Consider the following 17,373-nt stretch of genomic DNA (forward strand, 5'->3'; position numbering starts at 1 on the left):
TGGGATGTTTAATCACACAATTCTGAAGAAATATGAGAATATTACTGTGAAATCTGAACTGAAGCAGAGACAGTGAAGTTAATTATGGTCACGTCTAACTTGGTGTGCTTGCCTGTGGGAAGTGTGCTGGTATATATCAGAAAGTTAGGGGAAGGGAACAGTTTGGGTAGATAGGGATGGCAGTTTTACACCTGTTCATTCAGTGAGCGAATATTGGCCCAAAAGTGAGTGTGAAAGCAGCCATGATTCTGCTATTCCATATCTTTGCCTCAGTTTCCATGGGCTTGTGTGAACATCTTATTCTGATGTGTGTAAATTCTATTTCATATATTTTAAATTAATTTTATTTATATTTTCAAGTAAGATACACAAAGAAAATACTCTGCTGCATAAAACAAGGAACAGTGAACTATTTCAACAAGAAAGAAAACAAATTGGCTGTGCTTAGCTTCTTGGGAGCTGGACATTGGCTTCCATTTTGCTAGCTCTTATGAGATTTACAATGATAATTAAAAATATTTTTTGAGCTTTTTTTTATCGAAGTATAGTTGACACACAATGTTACATTAGTTTCGGGTGTACAACATAGTGGTTTGATAACTCTGTATGTTATGCTGTGTTCACGCAAGTGTAGCTACCATCTGTCACCATACGACACTATTACAATACCATTAACTTAACTTTTTACTAAGATATAACTGAAATATAACATTGCGGGTTTAAGGTGTACAGTATGTTGATTTGATACATTTATGTGTTGCAATATTATAGTAGTCCCCCTTACTTGGAGGTTATGTTCCAAAACCCCCAGTGGCTGTACACCATGGAGGTTATATTCTAAAACCCCCAGTGGCTGCATAGTACATAACAGATAGTACTAAACCCTATATATATTATGTTTTTTCCCATGCATACATAACTATGATAAAGTTTAATTTATAAATTAGGCAGAGTAAGAGATTAACAACAGTAAACAATAACAAAACAGAACAATTATAACAATATGCTGTAATAAAATTATGTGAATGTAGTCTGTCTCTCTGAAAATATCTTATTTTATGGTACTCACCGTTCCTGTGATGATGTGAGATGAGGAAATGCTTATGTGATGAGATGAAGTGAGGTCAGTGACGTAGGCATTGTGATACAGGATTGGGCTGCTACTGACCTTCTGATGATAACATCAGGAGGAGGATCATCTGCTTCTGGACTGCAGGTAGCTGAAACCACAGAAAAGGAAACCCCCAAAGTGTGAGCTAGCATGTAATTTTCATCTTTTTTTTTTTTTTGTGGTGGGAAAAATGAAGATCTAGTCTCTCAGCAATTTTGAAGTTTATAATACAGTATTGTTGCCTATTATCATTACACTGTGCATTAGAATTCCAGGACTTCTTTATCTACTAGTTTCAGGTTTGTTCCCGTAAATAACTTCTCCCCAACTCCCTTATTCCTCAGTCTCTGGACTACCATTATACTCTGTTTTTATGAGTTCATCTGTTTTAAGTTTCACATATAAGTGAGATTGTCATTGTCTTTGACTTATCTCACTTAACATAACAACCTCAAGATCCATCCATGTGGTCACAAATGGCTACATGTACGTGTACATGTACTATGCTGTGGCTAACTGAACACACACAAAAAATCCAGTGCAAGACTAATAGAAATGAATCAGATCCATTTGACAATGCCATCAGCCTGTATCTGTTGGAGAAATAAGTCACTTGCCCAAAGTAAGGAGGGCTGTTAGAAAGTCAAATAGATCCTTTGCAAACAAAAATAAATGTATTACATTTTTTGAAGAAATTGATATTATTTTGATTGATTAAAATCTCTTTGTTTCCACTGAATTCTGATCATATTCATCAGTTAATAATTTGGTTTTCTGGTTTGTGACTAAGCTTCTTCTATTCAGGTTAATGGTGGACAGTACTGGTATGTATCCAATTTATAGTCGCTTCCACAATATATAATCTATATCAATAAGCCACATGTGATTATTACTTTATAGTAGACAAAGAATATACAATTTGCATATAATCTCAGATTTTTCAGGGTGGTGCTCTACTTCCTGCTGCTTCTTTTATACTCAAACCCTTGTTCAAATCGGGTATTCTGTGGATGATAGTTCTAAAATAGCTAAGCAAAATGAGTAGATGAAATTCAGCAAAGGATGCAGTTGGGTGAGGGCAGGAAATGTGGAGGTCATTGGAGGGCAGAGTAGAAACATAGCAGTGGTCAGAGTTGTCCCACTGGTATCTCATAAAACCTCATGCCTTGCAGCTAATTTCAGCTGGGTTAAAATGTTTGGATTAGTAACAAACGCTCAGTAACAGGAAGGATAGGTTAGGAAAGCTGGCTTCTTGAAATGATGAAATGGGAATCAGTTTCCTCTTGGGGTTTTTTTCTTGCTCAACTGTTGACATTATGCAAGGAAGGCTGTGGTGTCCCCCAAAGGGTAGAGCTTCCCTATAGACACAGTTGTTTTCAGAAGCTCTATGGTATACTGTATGGTGACTAACAATATAATAAAAAATATTATTAATAAAAAAAAAAGAAGCTTTATGGTGAGGTCTAGGTATAAGGAGGGAGAAGGAGCAGACTCTGGAGCTACAGTCCCAGCTGATGAAGAAGGTAGATGGTCTCAGCCCATGGTAATTACTATTTCATCTGAACACTGTTGGAGGCTCTGGGGTTGGTAGAATGAGTCCGTGTAAGTGACTCTGCTTCATTGGGATGAGCGACCATACAGAAAGGCATTTATGGAAAATGATGAAAAGGGAATCCTTAATTTTGTGAGAATGTGGTGAAGAGGGAGCACAGCTCTATCCATACTTTCTGTCTTGAGTGTATGGTGTTAGATACAGATAAAAGGTGAGAATAAAGTTATACTCTGCCCTAATAGTAAACAGAAAGGGCACAGAAAATAATCATAATCCTCTTTTAGAAAATGGTGTGATATGGGTGCCAAGAGGATCAAAGAATAGAATGAGGTACAAATATTATAGTCAAGAGAAGCAATGGAATGGAAGAATTGTCAGTTATAACACTGAAAAAAATAGGATTTTGAGTGAAAATATGAAGGTTTAGATGGAGAATATAGTCATGCAATCAGAAATGGAATAGAAAGGCATTTCACAGTTCCCAGGTGAAAGAAATGTGTGACAGAGGACCGAGTTTGTTTTGTGATAATTTGGAAGATACATTTTTGAGACAGAGAAAAGGAGGTTCTGATTTATGCATCTCAGATTCAAACTTTATGATTCATCAACACAGGGGAACAGACTAGAAATAGAAATTTAGACCAAGAAGGCATTTAAGAGAGCATATTCCTAATATTTAGATATTGATGAAACAGTGAATGATCTCATGTGTTTTGGTTCTTCCATCAAAAAGAAAGATGAGAATAAGCAGGATTAAGGCTTGTCACCCTCTCTGTTCCTTCTCCATGATTTTAGATGTCCCCGAAGCACCAGGGGGAAATGGGGAAACCTGAGATCCTTTTCTGTTTCATTTCAGGGATTCTTCCTTTTTTTTTTCTCTCCAATTTCAATTTAGTTTACTGTCTTAAGGTGTTCAAATCTGTATATGTGTATATCTTCATACCTTTCCTAAATGGACTACTCCTTTCTCTATCTCCCTCTAGCATTTAGTATCCTTGATCCCTCAAAGTTGTCTAAACAGGACCTCCAGAGCTTAGACTCTGATGAGACTAATGTAGAAATATTGGGAAATAGAAAGTATACAGAAATGAGTCTTTTTCCCCGTTTTTTACAAAGATATGTCTGTCTGTCTGTATTAATTATTTATTAATTTATTTGTTAATTATTGAAATGAGTCTTGAAGACATCAGCCAACAAGAGCACTACCACTGCTTATTACTCTTTTTTCATATAATGCAGTCTTGCTTTTCTTGGAAGAAAATGGACTCTGTGTTATTACATTCTTCCCATAATGGATAAATCTATACCCTTTGCCACTTTTTCCTTCTTGGAGATCTTTTTCTTTCACCCTTTCCCCGTGAAGCGACTTATCCCATCTCTCTTCCTTCCCATCCTTTCTCAAGTTCACATTCATCTGTATCTCCATGTGGAAGTCTTTGTATGGCCACTGCCTTGAATGAGTAATAGGATTGCAAGAGGGCAGGAAGAAATAAAGACTAACAGACACTGGACAATATGTTTTTGTTATCTTGTAAGCTCCTGTTCCATGATCTTTAAAGAAAATCATCAAGAGAAATGTCCTTAAAATAGTTTTGATTTTTTATCTGAATATTAGGAATACTCTCCTTTAGTGGGGTGGAACTTTGGACTCATCAAAGATTAAATGCAACTGTAGCACATCATTTGGCTCTGTGTGAAAAATATTTGTGTAGTTAAACTAAAGTAAATGTGGTCTACTAATTTTTAGCTTTTACTTTGAAAGATAACTATAGTTACAACTCAATTTATATGTCTTCGGTTTTGACAATGTACAAATCAAGATACAGCTTTCCGAAGGTTAGGAGGGTGCAGGGATGAGGAAGAGTTGAAGTTGATGGAATAAGAAATATAGATTTAAGTATACCATTTAAAAGCAGAAAAGCAACTAATTTAAGAACTAAAATAGTCATCAAAAAATTAGAGAAAGGAGGAGGGAAGAATGGGGATAATGTAAACAAGATAAAACTTCATCTTTCATAATAGAGAGCCAGAAGATAAATTGATAAAACTGGTACATAGATGCATAAGCAAGTGGTATATGATTTAGAGGCATACATATGTGAACCACTGGAAGAGATAAAACTAAACATGAAGCAAAGTCAGGGTCAGAGACTCTGCTTTTTATTGTATGTTCTTTTTTCTTTTCTTCATTCCCCCTTCTGATTACCCCCTCCTTTCTTTATCCCTTTCTTCTCCTACCGATCTTCCTACTTCTTATGTTCCATAAATGAGTGAAACCATATGACAATTGTCTTTCTCTGCTTGACTTATTTCATTTAGCATTATCTTCTCCAGTGCTGTCCATGTTGCAGCAAATGTTGAAAATCTTTCTTTTTGATAGCTGAGTAATATTTCATTGTATATATGGACCACAACTTCTTAATCCAGTCATCTGTTGAAGGGCATCTCGGTTCCTTCCACGATTTAGCTGTTGTGGACAATGCTGCCTTGAACATTGGGGTGCATATGGCCCTTCTCTTCACTACATCTGTATCTTTGGGGTAAACACCCAGTAGTGCAATGGCTGGATCATAGGGTAGCTCAATTTTTAACTTTTTAAGGGACCTCCACACTGTTTTCCAAAGTGGCTGTACCAACTTGCATTCCCACCAACAATGTAGGAGGGATCCTCTTTCTCCACATCCTGTCCAGCAATTGTTGTCTCTTGCCTTGTCAATTTTTGCCATTCTAACTGGCGTAAGGTGGTATCTCAATGTGGTTTTGATTTGAATTTCCCTGATGGCTAATGATTTTGAACATTTTTTCATGTGTCTGTTAGCCATTTGTATGTCTTCATTGGAAAAGTGTCTGTTCGTATCTTCTGCCCATTTTATGATTTGTTTATTTGTTTCTTGTGTATTGAGTTTGAGAAGTTCTTTGTAGATCTTGGATACCAGTCTTTTATTTGTAGTGTCATTTGCAACTATTGTGTTCTTTTTACTTTACTTTTTTAACAATTTTTCTCTCATTCATGAAAAAATATAGCATTTCACCAAAATGCCCTTATCCATATAGTAGCCTCAAAATGTTACCTCTTTAGTTTACCATGTACATCTGCCTATAGGGAAAACCTGAGCTGAGAGGAAATGAGACTCCCATCCACTGGCAAATTACATTATTAATTGAAAATTAATCATTAATAAAATCAATGATGATGTTAATTTCTACTCTCATCCCAGGTAAGTTCAGTTGACTTAATGGAACAAGAATTCCCCTACCAAAGGAACAATAGCTTCTGGACATACGAAGTTAGGACCAGATCTTCACTCTAGTGCTCCATCAAAGATGTAGAGACTTGGACATCTGTCTGGAGCCTTGACATAGTTCCCTTTTCTTTCCAACTCTGACAGTCAGCAAAGTGTGGTGCTTAATGTCTAATAAAACTATACAGGGTTGAGTCCAGGTTTTATCTCTCAGAGCCTATATGACCTTCAACAAAGTAGTCTCTTTGCTTTAGCTCTCTCATCTGTAATATAACAGTAGTTTGTACCATATGGGATTGTTGTGACAATTAAATGTATGATATTTAGTATGCTCCTCAGTGCAAAGCAAACACCAAAGAAATTCTGTGTTTAGTGACGCCTTCTTTATTATACAGGGACCATGTGTGATTTATCCTACTTAATATATATCACATCGAGAGATTTTAAGTGGTCGATAAATGAGCCTGGAATAAACTAAAGAGTGTGGGTGAGTACTTGAGTGGATGGACAGAAAGATAATGACAAGGGAAAGAGATGAAAGACAAAGCTGTTTTGGAAACTAAGGGCATCCATGCAAGAAAAGATGTTTCCTAAAAGCTATCCCAGAGTAAACTTCAGCATTTGATCCTAACACTTGCCGTTTGCGGGTGATATTGATCATGTATTATGGCCACTAGAAACAGGACAGAAGTAACTGAATTTGTCTTACTGGGTCTGTCCAGCTGGCCAGAGATGCAGCCAGTTATTTTTGGGATTGTCTTTGCCATGTACCTGGTTGCACTTATGGGCAATGCCCTATTACTGATTGTTGCCCTCTCAGACCCCAAGCTTCAGACCCCAATGTATTTCCTGCTCAGTCAGCTTTCCTTTATTGACATGTTTCTGACAACCATCACTGTTCCCCAGATGCTGGTGCACACACTGTCTGTGAATAGAACCATCTCCTTTAATTGTTGCATAATCCAGCTGTTCTTCTTTATGGCTGTGGGCAGCATGGAAGGCCACTTGCTGGCTGCCATGGCCTATGACCGCTATGTTGCCATCTGTGACCCCTTAAGGTACTCTGCCATCATCAGCCGTCACCTCTGTCTACGCATAACCTTGACCTCATGGGTGGTCGTCAGCCTCAACAGCCTCCTTTATAGTGTGTTGGTCACCCGCTTAACCTTTTGCAACAACCAGGTCACCCACTTCTTCTGTGACATCACACCCTTGCTGAAGCTCTCCTGCACCCAACCAGTGGTCAGTGAAATGCTAATATTTACTGAGGGTGTAGTTGTGGTGGTCAGCCCCTTCTTCTTCATTTTAGGTTCCTATGCCCGCATTGGCATTGCCATAGCCCGCATGCACTCAGTTGCTGCCCTGCGCAAAGCCCTGTCCACATGTAGCTCCCACATTCTCGTTGTGCTGCTCCTGTATGGCTCTGTGATCCGCATGTACCTCCGGCCATCTTCCAGCTATGACTTGGACCAGGATCGCCAAGTTGCCATCTTTTACGCAGTAGTTACCCCTACGCTAAACCCACTGATCTACAGCCTGCGGAACCAGGAGGTTAAGGGAGCTCTGCGAAGGCTTTTCAGGAAACTTTGCAACTCAGGAAACTTCCAACCTGGTTCCCAGGGAATGTGGGGATGGCACCACATCTCCTGAGCCTAAGGAGTTAAGATCTATCTTGAAAATGCCTCAAATAGATGGTTACATTCCTAATAACCGGTATGGTTCACATTCCTGTGGAATAATTTTCCTTGTTGGCTTCCTCCTGTTTGGATTTGGGAAGAAGTGAGTTCATGAATAAATAGTTCTGGTCCCCATTGACTGATCTAGAATCTCAGATGTTTTGGAACTGAACAGATGTTTTTATTGATTTAGTTTATTTTTAAAAAAGCTTTTATTTATTTATTTATTTATTTATTTATTTATTTATTTATTTATTTATTTGAGAGAGAGAATGAGAATAGGGACAGAAGGAGGGGGGAGAGAGAGAATCTCAAGCAGACTCCATGCTGAGCACAGAGCCTGACATGGGGCTCCATCTCATGACCCTGAGATCATGACCTGAGCTGAAATTGAAAGTCAGATGCTTAACCACTTGAGCCACCTAGGCACCCCCTGAACAGATGTTTTTAGATCACCAAACCTGAACCTCTCATCTTTCAAAACTAAGATGGGGCATAGCTAAATTATTATACATCAATAAGGCCTGCAGAACTTTGATCATTTTAGTGATATTGTGGCATGTGCTAGCCATTCTGATAGGTGTAAGGTGATACCTCATTGTAGTTTTGATTTGCATTTCTCTGGTGATAAGTGCTGATGAGTATCTTTTCATGTGTCTGTTGGCCATCTGTAGGTCTTCTTTGGAAAAATGTCTATTCATGTCTTCGGCCATTTTTGATTGGATTATTTGTGGTTTTTTTGGCATTGAGTTGCAAGTTATTTATATATTTGGGATACTAACCCCTTATCAGATATATCATTGGCAAGTATCTTCTCCCATTCAGTAAGTTGGTCTTTTTGTTTTGTTGCTTGTTTCCTTTGCTGTGCAGACGCTTTTTATTTTGATGTAATTTCTTTTTTTTTTCTTTATGATTCTGTCGTTTGAGATCCCATTTCTTTTTTTTAATAATATTTTTTATTATATTATGTTATATATATATTTTTATTACATTATATTACTGTATTTTATTATATATTTATATATTATATTATATTATGTTATATAATATAATTATATTATATTATATATGTATTATATATAATATGTATATTATATATTATATTACTTAATAATATATATATTGCCATATGTCCCATATATATTGGCATATATATTATAATATTATATTATATATTTATTATATTATGTTATATGTTAAAATATTATATATATTATGTTATATATATTATATTATATAATTATACATTATATTTATTATATTATGTTTATACTGTATGTACCGTACAGTACATCCCTAGTTTTTGATGTAAAGTTCCATGATTCATTACTTGCATATAACACCCAGTGCACCATGATGTAGTTTCAATAGTTTATTTTTGCTTTTGTTTCCCTTGTCTCAAAGGACATATCTAGAAAAATGTTGCTACGGCCAATGTCAGAGAAATTACTGCCAGTGGTCTCTTCTAGGATTTTTATAGTTTGCTGGCTCACATTTATGTCTTTAATCCATTTTGAGTTTATTTCTGTGTATGGTACAAGAAAATGGTCCAGTTTCATTGTTTTGCATGAAGCTGCCCAGCTTTTCCCAACACCATTTGTTGAAGAGACTGTCTTTTTCCCATTGCATATTCTTGCCTCCTTTGTCAAAGATTAATTGACCATATAATTGTCAGTTTATTTCTGGGCTCTTTATTCTGTTCCATTGATCTATGTGTCTATTTTTGTGCCAGTACTGTACTGTTTTGATCATTACAGCCTTGTAGTATATCTTGAAATCTGGGATTGTGATGCCTCCACTTTTGTTCTTATTTTCCAGGATTTCTTTGGCTATTCAGGGTCTTTAGTGCTTTCATACAAATTTTAGGATTATTTGTTCCAGTGTGAAAAATACTGTTGTTATTTTGAGACAGATTGCATTAAATCTGTAGATTGCTTTTGGTAGTATGAACATTTTAACAATATTGGTTCTCCCATTCCATAAGTATGGAATATCTTTGCATTTATTTGTGTGATCTCCAGTTTCTTTCATCAGCATTTTATAGTTTTCAGAGTATAGGTGTTTCACCCAGGGGAGTGATTTTTGAGTAGACCATAGAATAGCCTAAACCTCTTTTAAAATTGTAATAATTTTACAGTCTCCCATTTTTTTCAACTCACAGTAATAATAAGCAGTTCAGTACTTACAGTGACTGAATTATTCCATCTGAACTTTCACGTCACTCCATAAAAGACAGTATAGGCCACTGGTAATAGAGGCTGGGAGAGAGAGTCTTCACAGTGGCTCTAACACTAGAAGTCAGTGGTCCCATTTGGGACATATGGCAAGTAGAGCTGTTTAAACACACTGATAGACTTGATGTAATATGAAAGGAGAAAAGAAGAATCAAGGATGGACTATGCAAATGGGTGGAATCATTGTGCCATTTATTTATATGCAACAGTTTCTGTATTGTTGGTGTAAAGAGCATATACCTTTGAGAGATAAAGGGGGCAGTATTTATAATTACACTGAAACAATAGAAGTAAGTAGCTCTTTTGTGCAAACATGATTTTCCAAAAATTATTCTCCTTGAAGAGGTCAGAATGAAACAGGGCAGAAACCCAAGGGAAAATGCTAAAGGGCTTTGTCGAAGGTGGTGTAGGGTCATGTTCACAGGATGGACTCTGGAGCCACATACCACAAATTAGAATCCCACTATTATCATTACTTGCCATGTGATTTTTTTCTCAGGCTGTTGATAACCAGTGTTGTAGCTGGACCTTCCTTTGTAGTTATTGTGATTGCAAGATGCCCTCAGTAATAATCAGGAAACTTTGAAAAAAAGGTTTGTTATTTTCAGGTCCTGGAAAGCATATTGCACACCTGGGGCCACACAGTGAGGTCACAGGTAGAGAGAAAGCATGGGAGAGCATGGGCTTTTCTGCTTTTATTGGGGTTGAGGGAAGGGGCCTTGGGTTTCACAGATTGATTCTATGGGTGGATTTAAAACATAAGAGCAGGAATTTAAAGTGTGGAAAGAGAAAAAAACAAGTGGCCCAAATGGTCAGTTAATCTAAATCAACCAAGATTTCTGAAACAGATGAGCAGGGGAGTGGTGGTATAGGAGGTTGGAGGGTTCTGGCTCTTTACCAGTCAGTGTGGCTGGCAATGTATTTATTGAGATAACCTTTTTGAAGTGGAACCCTCTAAAATGAAAGCTAAGTCAAGCACTTGGTCTACAAAAAGTAAAACCAACTGTAGGCTTTACACTATAGTGATCTTTGACAATGATTCAACAACTCTGCCTCAGTTATCCATCTGTAAAGAAGAGAGAAACAGTATCTATAATTTAGGATTGTCAAAAGCATTTTATGAGTAAAATATATGTAAAGCACTCATAATAGTGACCAGCTTATGAGTACCATATGTGTGTGTCCTATTATTATTATTATTATTATTATTATTATTATTATTATTGCTATCAATAGCATACAGATGAAGAAATAATGGGAGAAAAGAGCAAAGAGTTGGTAGTTAAAGGTTTGGATATCTGTATGTACCTAAAGGCTATCGATGAAATGAGAGTAAGTCCAGTAATTAATCTGTCTCATTTTTTTATTGACTCCACAACAGTTCATAATATATGTGTATTGTATTGGTTGAGATTTCCTTCAGAGTACTGAATAAGAGACAATCCCAGGGGTGCCTGGGTGGCGCAGTCATTAAGCGTCTGCCTTCGGCTCAGGGCGTGATCCTGGCGTTCTGGGATCGAGCCCCACATCAGGCTCCTCTGCTAGGAGCCTGCTTCTTCCTCTCCCACTCTCCCTGCTTGTGTTGTCTCTCTCTCTGTGTCAAATAAATAAATAAATAAAATCTTTAAAAAAAAAAGAGACAGTCCCAAACCTCAGTGGCTTATGAAAACAGACATTTATTTCTCAGTCAAAAGTGTGCAGGCTGGTGATGGGTATTAAGGAGGGCACGTATTGCATGGTGCACTGGGTGTTATACGCAAGTAATGAATCATGGAACTTTACATCAAAAACTAGGGATGTACTGGATGGTGACTGACATAACATAATAAAAAAAATATTTTTAAAAAAAGTGTGCAGGCTGAAAGAGGGAACTGTGCTTCAGACCCTAGGTCAAGTTCAGGTCTGGTCTGTGTGTTTTTCATTCTGAGATTCAAGCTAAGGGGCTTTAGCTACATAAGATGAACTTTTCTTCTCATGGTGAAGACAAGAGCTCAAGAGGGCAAACCAAATGATCTGAACCCATTCAAAACTTTTTATTAGAAACAGCATTTATTATGCCTGTTCAAAAACCGCTAGCTAAGGCCAGCCCAAAGTCAATGGGATGGAGATGTGTATTCTGCCCCAGCAAAGCCATGGCAAAGACAGGAAAGGAAGGAAGAACTGTGAACAGATAACACTATCTAACTACCAGACAAAATGAACCGGAATTCCATTAGCATACATGAAGTTGATTTCTAATTTATCACTATCATAAACAAAAGTGTATTGAACATAAAATATATGAGTGTATTCACATATATATAATATTTTCATTCATTATATATATTCATTCTGTGAGATTTAAACTTCTAGAAGAGGAAGTATATCATCTAAATAAAAAATTGATAGGATTTCCTAATTGCTCTTCAATTATTTATATATTATTTATTCTCCTGTCAATTCCTTTACCTTAAGAAAGTTCTTTCAATGGGGGCATTTGGGGCTACTTAGAAGAGGCTACAGTGTTAACAGCTGAGGCAAATCATTTGGTAAAGTAGGTTCAGCCATGGAACTGCCACCTAAAGAGACAGAAAGGAGAAAGGTGGGCCAAGGAGGCAAGAAAGAAAATATGAGGAAACAGTGGAATCCAGAAGAAAAATATTGGGTATATAAGATGCTTTCTGGAAAATGTGAAGAACCAAAGTTAAGTAACCAAAAGTTGGTTTCATTTCCTTGTAATTATCATTTCATTAAAGTCAGGCCCCCTTTATCTTGGAAGAATTTATTATCCTGATGAAGCCAAAGACTTAAGGAGTGTACCTCCTCAAACCAGTTTTGATGGTGACCAAGACTTGTATATAAGTCCCAAGAAACCCTTCTAGCTCATTACACAAATATACCAAAATTTTAGCTTCTTCTCAATTCAGTGCCATCACTGCTCATATCCTACAATAGAAACTTTCTACTGTCAAATGGCCTATAAATCTACCTGCACTTGCAGCTTCTGCCCCATGTCCTGGGAGGTTCTTCTCACCTTTTCCTTTTGAAAAGGAAACTGGAAACACCCATGAAACTAAAGAATTGACATTTTAGTAGACATTTGGCTCTTGGACCTATTTCTCATTTCCAGCACTGATTGGTCAGCAGACAAATACCCAGTAAAATAGGCAGGTTCCACATGTCAGCTACAGAGAAGATCAGAAGCATGCTGAGACAAGGGGAGTTTCAGTTATCCCTGAATGGTGCAGCTAATGAAGGTTAAGAAAATGCAAGTTGGAGAGCCCTTTACATTATTTCACTGAGCTTGACTACTAAATTAACTCATACAAGCACAATAGATGCACAAGAATGACAGTGCTTAATTCTGGAACATCTGTAACTTCTGACCCGATACAGTAGACACTTGTCATTATGTCCCTCTTCCTATACTGGAGTTGTTCTGCCACTTCATTTGTCTTGGTGGGAGGCAGAACCTCTCTCCCACTTACAGAAAATAAAAGCAGCATTATTGTTTGCCCAGTTTTCCTGGGAACGAGAGCATGGGCATATCACCAAGTCTTGACCAGCCGCATCGATCACCTTATTTTGAATCTGAATGTATTGGTGTAAAGAACAAGAAGTGGGCATTTTTTTCCTAGAGGTGATCACATCTGGTTTTCAGGCCTCTGGGGGCTATGCCCAATACTGGTAGTATTGGTGACAGAATAGGTGGCAGTGAAAAGAGTTTAGTGTCTACAGCAGTGACCTCATCAGACAATTCTGGCATATGATTTTGACTGTGGTTCTGACTATATGACCTTTCCTGGTCTTGTCCATTTTATTGAACCTGGTTCCTTAGCCTTCATGGAAATTCATGAGTTCCACATACACTTTCAATAAACTTACTTCCTCTGTGAATCAACCAGAATTATTTTCTGTTACTTACATGTAAGTATGTTACAACCCTGTTGTTCAATGGCAGCCCCAGAGAACACTCTCAATTATAATTAAACTCATGCTAGTGGCTTACACTAAATACATAGCTTCATGTGCTTTGGTTTAAGGGATAGCTCAGGACAATATTCAATGGGAAAATCCATAATATGTACTTAATTTAGATATTTCTGGGACGTTCTAAAGGAAACAGATATGTGAGGGACAAAACTATTTTCCCAGAATCATAGATAAGACTAGGAACTGCGTTTTGGGGTTTTAGCTAAAGAAAGAAGTCAGTATTCTGCTCACCCATTTTCTGGAGGCTCCCTTGACATCCCCATTTCTCAGGCTATAAATGAAGGGGTTCAGCATGGGGGTCACCACTGTGTACATGACTGTCAGGATGCGACCCTCAGTCACTGAATAGCTGGTAAGGGGCCGGAAGTAGGCCCATGTGAGTGTACCATAGAAGATAGCTACCACAGTGAGGTGGGAGCCACAGGTAGAAAAGGCTCTCCACTTGCTCTTGGCTGAGGGGCTCCGGAGGACCACTGAGATGATGTGGGCATAGGAGGCAATGATGAAGGCCAGAGCTCCATTGATGACAATAACCCCCTCTGTGTGAATCATCAGGGTGTTGAGGTAGGGGCTGGAGCAGGAAATCTTCATCAGAGGGTAGAGGTCACAGAAGAAATGGGGGATCTTGTTATCTGCACAGAAGATCAATCGGCCCATGAGAAAGGTGTGCAGCAGGGCATGAAGATGGGAGAGGGCATGGCACAGAGCCACCATCTGTGAACACAGAGTTCTGGTCAGGATCATAGGGTAGCGGAAAGGGTAGCAGATGGCGATGTATCTGTCATAGGCCATCATAGCCAGAAGGAAGTTTTCCATGGCTGCAAAGCAAATGAAGAAATAAGTCTGGGCTAAGCATCCCATGTAGGAAATAGCCTTCGTAGGAGAGAAAATGTTCTGTAGCATCTTGGGAACTGTGGTAGAGGTGAAGCAGATGTCTGCCAAAGCCAAGTTACTGAGAAAGATGTACATGGGGGTATGGAGGCGTGGAGTAGAGATAATCAGTGTGATGATGGCAAAGTTCCCAGAAATGTTGATTAAATACATCAGTAGAAAAAGAAGGAAGAGTGGAATCTGCTCTTCGGGGTGGGTAGAAATGCCCAAGAGAACAAAATGGGATACGCTGGTCCAGCTGGTATTGATCATCTGTAAGAACAAACAGGATTATTACTTTTTATTGAGGTATATAATTGCTGTAGAACATTATATTAGTTACAGGTGTACACCATAATGATTCGATGCTTGTATATATTGCAAAATGATTACCACAATAACTCTAGTTAACATCCATCCCCATACATAATTACAATTTTTTTCTTGTGACAAGGACTTTTAAGATATACTCTCTTAGCAACTTTTAAATATGTGATGCAGTATTATTAACTATATTCACCATGCTGTACATTACATTCTCATGACTTATTTTATAACTGGAATTTGTACCTTTGAAACCCCTTAACCCATTTCACCGCTCCTTGCCCTCTGCCTCTGGCAACCACCAATCTGTTTTCTGCATCTATGAGTTTGTTTTTGTTTTTGTTTTAAAAGAGAGACAGAGCATGAGCAGCGGGGAAGGGGCAAAGGGAGAAGGAGAGAGAAAGAATCTTAAGCAGGCTTCACACCCGGCACGTGGGGCTTGATCCCACGACCCTGAAATCATAACCTGAGCTAAAATCAAGAGTCGGATGCTTAACTGACTGAGCCCCCCAGGCACCCCAGAGCTTTTTTTCCCCTTTAAATTCCTCGTATAAGTGAGATCATATGGTATTTGTTTTTCTCTGATTCATTTTACTTAGCATAATGCCCTCAAGGTCCATTCATGTTGTTGTAGATGGCAGGATTCCATTTTTTAAAAATGGCTGGATGGTATTCATTATATATATATATTACATCTTCTTTATCCATTCATTCATAGTTGGACTGTTAGGTTGTTTCCATGTTGTGGCTATTGCAAATAATGCTGCAGTGAACATTAGTGTACATATATCTTTCTGAATTAGTGTTTTTGCTGTCTGTGAATGAATACCCAGAAGTGGAATTGCTGGATTATATGGTAGTTGTAGTTTTACTTTTTTGAGGTAATTCCATACTGTTTTCCAAAAAAGGATTATTTTCATAGGTTTGGACATCTGAGCAGGCTGTTTTGTTACTATCACTTTTGTACTCCAATATAAACTTCACAGTGTTGATAAAGGAATCAAGTACTTGATTATTTTCCAAAATAGTGAGGTATGGATTTTTCATTATCATCAGCATCATCACTATTAAAAATTGTTCAGATTCACCAGTTTTACAAATTAGAAAACTAAGGCATGGAAAGTTTAACCTTTTTTTTTTTTTGGCCCATGGAGGGCAAAATCTGAACTTAAAGTCATGCTTATTGGGCTCCAAAGTCTATGCTGGTGACACTATATATAGCATGACTCCTCAAATTAAAACCAAGGCACCTATATTCATGGTAATAAGACCTATTGATGGGCTATATAGTCAGGGAATCTGCCTACTAAAAGGGATTTCAGAGGTTATTTGGTCCAATAATTTCTATTTTGGGGAGTGCATACCCCTGGTGGTACCCAAAGACTTCTCAAAGAGTATACAGACACATCTTAGGAGAAACAGTTTCCAGATTCTCAGCTTCTGCATTTCTCTTTTCTGTAATCATTTTGTCTTCAAGATGTCTTGAACTTTGTGCATTATTCTGTCTCCTTAGTAAATGAAAGACATACTTTCATCCATCCCAAATATCTTACTAGATATACTGGCTCAGGATAGAAAAACCTCAAAGGAGTCTAATGAATGGACAATCAGGATACGAATGAAACAGATGACTTTAATAACCAATAATAAGTCCTTTTTTAGATAAGGGGTTTCCAGTCTTTTGCTCTCAAAAAAGTCTTGGTTTCCTCATCTCTAAAATGGGGAGATATTAAATATCACATCACTCACGAAGTTGGAATGAGAATGAAATGAGAGTGCCTCAGTAAATGCTGGAAATTATACCTATCAATTTTTCAGTCCTGTTCTGTTCTCCAGGTTTTTCTGGGAGGAAGTTTTTCTGCTATCTAGGTCTCTCTACAGTGAATCTGTTCCGCATTGTCAGTCTTGAAAATGTGGTTCCCAAGAACTAAGCAAAGTTCTGTGAGTCTGGTCTTTCTTCACAGGGTTATCATAATGATCTGGGCTGGTCATAAATCATAGCCTTTGGGGGATATGGGAGTTGGCTTCATTGGAGATGGGAAACAAGCTGTGTCCATGGCTAAACCAAGATTTCTTAAACTTTACAATTAGATCGCTGGGGGGAAAAGTGTGAACAATTAAGAACAGCCTCTCTGTAAGGCACTGGCACATGCATTATCTCATATAATCATCAGAGCAATCCTGAGACACTTCCAGCAGCAACAATCACTCACTATTCTCATCTCCCAGATGAAGAACCAAAGCTTAGAGACGTGAAGTGATTTGCTTAGCATAACTCAATGTTAAGTGGTCTGGCCGGGCTTCACCTTACAACTGAATACCTTGAGTTCTCTGCATGTCTGGCTACATCACACTGCCCATTTAGTTTACTTAGCTCTTGCCCCATGGGAAT

The 17,373-nt window shown here is 37.9% G+C and overlaps 2 protein-coding genes across 2 annotated transcripts; one reads left to right on the top strand and one right to left on the bottom strand.

Annotated features, from left to right (window-relative positions):
- The first annotated feature begins 6,571 nt into the window (after positions 1 to 6,571).
- LOC123788065 (olfactory receptor 1f45-like) lies at positions 6,572 to 7,555 on the top strand. Its single transcript, XM_045791151.2, has one exon. It carries the CDS (start codon positions 6,572 to 6,574, stop codon positions 7,553 to 7,555), a length of 984 nt encoding a protein of 327 aa, XP_045647107.2.
- Positions 7,556 to 13,985: 6,430 nt separating this feature from the next.
- Positions 13,986 to 14,930, bottom strand: LOC123788066 (olfactory receptor 1Q1-like). Its single transcript, XM_045791152.1, has one exon. It carries the CDS (start codon positions 14,928 to 14,930, stop codon positions 13,986 to 13,988), a length of 945 nt encoding a protein of 314 aa, XP_045647108.1.
- Between the last annotated feature and the right edge of the window lie 2,443 nt (positions 14,931 to 17,373).

This window comes from Ursus americanus, chromosome 18, assembly GCF_024610735.1.
Source record: "Ursus americanus isolate L20-20 chromosome 18, mUrsAme1.1.p, whole genome shotgun sequence".
Lineage (NCBI taxonomy): Eukaryota > Metazoa > Chordata > Mammalia > Carnivora > Ursidae > Ursus > Ursus americanus.